The sequence below is a fragment of the Octodon degus genome, unplaced genomic scaffold, assembly GCF_000260255.1.
Source record: "Octodon degus isolate 3935 unplaced genomic scaffold, OctDeg1.0 scaffold00031, whole genome shotgun sequence".
Classification (NCBI taxonomy): Eukaryota; Metazoa; Chordata; class Mammalia; order Rodentia; family Octodontidae; genus Octodon; species Octodon degus.
The window spans coordinates 13551796-13555919 of record NW_004524607.1 but is presented as its reverse complement, the minus strand read 5'-3'; the positions used below and the strand labels follow the sequence as shown (position 1 = coordinate 13555919).

The 4124-nt window shown below is 51.0% G+C and overlaps 1 protein-coding gene across 7 annotated transcripts in view; it reads left to right on the top strand.

The window, feature by feature from the left end:
- The window catches only part of Wipi2 (WD repeat domain, phosphoinositide interacting 2), a 40176-nt gene extending 36284 nt beyond the window's left edge, over window positions 1–3892 (top strand). For 2 of the 7 annotated variants that reach the window (XM_023713418.1, XM_004629604.2), the window contains 4 exons: window positions 826–990; window positions 1518–1625; window positions 2541–2665; window positions 3221–3892. In XM_023713418.1, the coding sequence (XP_023569186.1) occupies window positions 826–990; window positions 1518–1625; window positions 2541–2665; window positions 3221–3333 (511 nt within the window). In that variant the 3' untranslated portion in view covers window positions 3334–3892. Of the gene's footprint in view, window positions 1–825; window positions 991–1517; window positions 1626–2540; window positions 2693–3220 lie in introns of all 7 variants that reach the window. The other 5 variants (XM_023713419.1, XM_004629606.2, XM_023713417.1 and 2 more) reach the window with 3 other exon arrangements.
- Window positions 3893–4124: the final 232 nt, after the last annotated feature.

The window sequence follows — 4124 nt, the reverse complement described above, 5'->3', positions numbered from 1 at the left end:
GTTGTGTGTGTGTGTGTGTGTGTGTGTGTGTGTGTGTGTGTGTGTGTTTGGTCTTTTTGAGACAGACTTCCACTGTGTAGTAGTTGAAGTTGACCTTGAATTTGCAGCAGTCCTCCTGCTTCAGCCTGAGTGCTGGATTATAAGAATGTGACACTATGCCCAGCTTTCCTTAAATTTTAAAAAGAATCTCCTATAAGGATCAATATTATTTAGGCTAAGTCTTATGCAGAGGAGATGGGGTGCCTCTTTTGTTTGTTATTGTTTTGGGTTTTATTTTTTGGTGTTTGAGATTGGTCTTGCTGGGTATTTCAGGCTGACTTGGAGTTCTCAGCGATCCTCCTATCTCAACCTCACCAGTACTGGGATTGCACAGATAGGCCACCATACCTACCTCAGTGAGGGGAGCTTTTTAAGACAGGGCCTCATTTTGTCGTTCAGGCTGAGCTGTCAGCTGGGCTAGACTCAGATGTAGAAGGCTGGGGTATAGTTCTGTGATACAGTACTTACTTAGCATACTGAGGCCTTAGTTCATCCCACAATATTGCAGTAAAGAAATTAACGGTTTGAGGTTTTTGTACTCAAGGTTTTTAGAAATTTTCTTCTACAAAGACCAAGAGCAGGGCCCTTGTGGAAGGTAGCCAGCTGCTGAGGAGGGCCTGGCTACTCCTGTTCTGACTCAGCCCCTCTTGGGTGACATCCCCTGGCCTGGGCCTCTATTTTACAAAGTGGAGCTTTTGCTATTGTGGTTTCAGAACTGTAGGTGAGTGTCAAGGATATGTGTCTCTGGGTGAGAGTCTCCTCACATCCGGTGACCTTTCCTCGCAGACCGCCTGAGGAGCCCACCACCTGGACTGGCTACTTTGGGAAGGTACTCATGGCATCTACCAGCTACCTGCCCTCACAAGTGACAGAGATGTTCAACCAGGGCAGAGCCTTTGCCACCGTCCGCCTGCCCTTCTGTGGCCACAAGAACATCTGCTCCTTAACTACGTGAGTTGGGACAGGCACCCACCTCCTGGTCTCTGCCATGCCACAGTGCTTGTCAGGAATTTTTGGGGAGAGGACCATGGTAGGCCTATGTAGACACAAACCTGAGTGCTTCCTCTGTGGTGGTCCACGAGACCTTCTATTGCCATTTCTGTTGAGTATTTCATGTTGATGGCATGCATTAAGTGAACCCTTTGAAGGCACAGAAACAAGAGCATGAGGACAGGAGCCTGCCTGGCTCCCTAGCTCATGCTGATATGACGCTGATGAGAGCATAGCTGAGGTCTTGCCAGAGACTGATGTAGTGACCAGAGAGACTGCACACCACCCAGCGGTCCCTGCCACATGGGACACCATGCACAGTCACAGCCAGGGGTACCTGTCCTCTTCTGGGTGATGGGTGTGGCCTGGGAAGCTCCATCTATGCTTGCTCTGGGAGGCTTTTCCCTCACAACTAGCAGAGCCCTACGTCAGTCAGATGCATTGTGACAGTTGTGTTCCTAGAACATGGCTGCTTTGATTCCCACTAGAATTCAGAAGATCCCCCGGTTACTGGTAGGCGCTTCCGACGGCTACTTGTACATGTACAACCTGGACCCCCAAGAAGGCGGCGAGTGCGCCCTGATGAGACAGCACAGGTGAGCTTCTTGGCATCTAGCTTCATGGGTAAAAACTAGGGACACCAAGGCAATTCTGTGTGCTGGCCTATACCCTCAGGGGCTCCCTCTCCCAGATGAAGCTGATTCCACCTAATGCCAGGACCTCTCAGCTAGAGAGGAATGGGCAGAGAGGGCAGTGCTGTGGGTACCCCCCTGGGTGGAACAGCACAGGCAGCCCAGCCTAAAGCTGGGCCTTAGAGGATTTTGTTTTGTTTTTTGTGTATTTGATACAGGGTCTCACTGCACAGCTCGGACTTGTAGTGATCCTCCTGTTTTCAGCCTCTTCAGTGCCAGGATTACAGGCATACACCACCACACCCAGTCTTGGTGGCCAGCTCAGTACATGGGCTCAGCTCACAGGGGCAGGCCGGTGCAGCTTATGGTCCTGGGGATCAAACCCTTGTCCCTGTGCTTGCCTAAGCAGGTGCTTAGTCTGCTGAGCTATCTTGCCAGCCCTGGGGCCTTAGAGTTTTGATACTGGAAAAGACCAGGGCACAGTGGCCTCCCCAGGCCACATGGATCGCTGGGGGATGTAGGCTTCAAGATTCACTTCTATTCATGGGAAATAATGTGCTTTGACTATGTCCTTCACACATCTATTCAGAAGTTCTTACTATAATACTGTGATGCACTCAGTCAGGGTAGAAGTGGAAAAACTGTTTCTTGAGTGCTAAATTCAATCCTTGACCATCCTTTAAAATAAGATGCCTCACTTGCTTTAACTTTGCTGGGTTTTCATGTGAAATGCTAGGGGACAGATGCCCAGGGTGGTGGGTCAGCAGCCATAGAATAAGGGACAGCAGTACCCACCTGAGAGTGGCCTATTGTCAGCATCTTGTGGCTGTTCAGCGTCCTTCCGGAAACACTCAGCCCTGGTCCCATGGCTTTCCCCAGGCTGGATGGCAGTATGGAGACAACCAGTGAGATCGTAGACTCTGCCTCCCACGACTGCCCTTTAGTGACACAGACCTACGGCGCGGCGAAAGGTGCTTATACGCCCTCTTCCCCCACGAGGCTTGGTAAGGGGCAGGACGCAAACCTGGAAGGTAAATGATGCCGCAGAGGCCTTTGTCCTGTCCGTGTGTTTGCACTAGGTTGCCATCTCCTACATGGTATCAGAAAGGGGAAATGGTCATCCTCCTTGGTCAGAGGCAGGAAGGGGGACCGATGGGACTATGTGGCAGGGCAGAATGCACACAGGCCCCTGAGATCACCTGCATAGGGACTCTCGCAGGTGTGAGCTGGCTGTATGCCCTGAGGTCTTAGGCAAGAGCTGCCAAGAGGGCGTCCTGTTCCCCAGGCACCACAGCGGATAGCCCTGCTGGGCCCAGCGTCCGCAGTTGCACTGAGCATCTCCCTGTCTGTGGGGAAGGTGTGGCCTGCCAATTTGGAAGCCTAGCTCATTATGCATGCCTCCTTTTGACACTGATGGATTTGGGGAGGTGTTTTCTCTTGAGTTGCCTATGGCCGCAGAGACCTGTTAAGAGGAGTGGTTCAGTTCAGAAGATCTTGGTGTGTGCAGCCCCAAAACCTGCACCTCATGCCCAGTACTGAGGGTAGCTCTGTCCTTGCAGCCTACACGGACGACCTAGGGGCCGTGGGCGGTGTGTGCCTGGAGGATGAGGCCAGCGCCCTGCGCCTGGACGAGGACAGTGAGCACCCTCCCATGATCCTGAGGACTGACTGAGCTTCACCTCGAGCTGACCCTGGGAGCAGAGAGCAGGCCTGATGGGGACTCTGCATTGCTGCTATGAACTTTGACCTGAATTGAGGGAGAGGATGGCAGAGACTTTAAAAAAAAAAAAAAATCATAGTAATAGTCTAACTCCGTACTTTCGAAAAAATATACCGTTTTCACTGCAGTGGCTTTTAATCCTGCTCATGAATTTCAGCTCTTTGTTTTCTGTTTTGTTTTGTTTTCTCTTTTTTTCTATTTTCTTTCTTTTTTCCTTTTGCCAAAGTTAACTGTTTGGCGAAGCCTAAAGTCTCCTTGCTTTGCATGCGTGATGTGCCAAGCCAGCACCCAGGAGCTGGCCGCCTGCGCAGCAGAGCTCGGTCCTCTGGCTTCCCTGTCTGTATGTAGCGATGGCACAGGAAGCGTGCCACACGCTGGTTTGGTTGTCAAAGCTGTTTCTGCTGGGTGCTGGCGCACGTCAGCCTTGGGCAGGAGTTCTCTTGCCCTGAAGCCCCACCTGGACCATTTTCCCTCCACTTTATTTTGTTAATTAAATTCTTTCCAAATTGGATTATTCTGGGGTTCTTCCGTGGTGGACTTCCATTTCTGATCTTCTCTGAGTGGATGATTGGGAGATAGATGGGTTCTTTCTCATGCTAAAACCCCTTGCTCCTTGACAGGGAGCTTGACTGTGTGCCTAATGAACCTGGAGCCAAGGAGAATGATATTCTGGGGCCTTAAATTGTGTCTCCTCTGTTTTCCTGTCAAGAAATTGACTATGGGAGGAGAGTTTGTAGCTATCC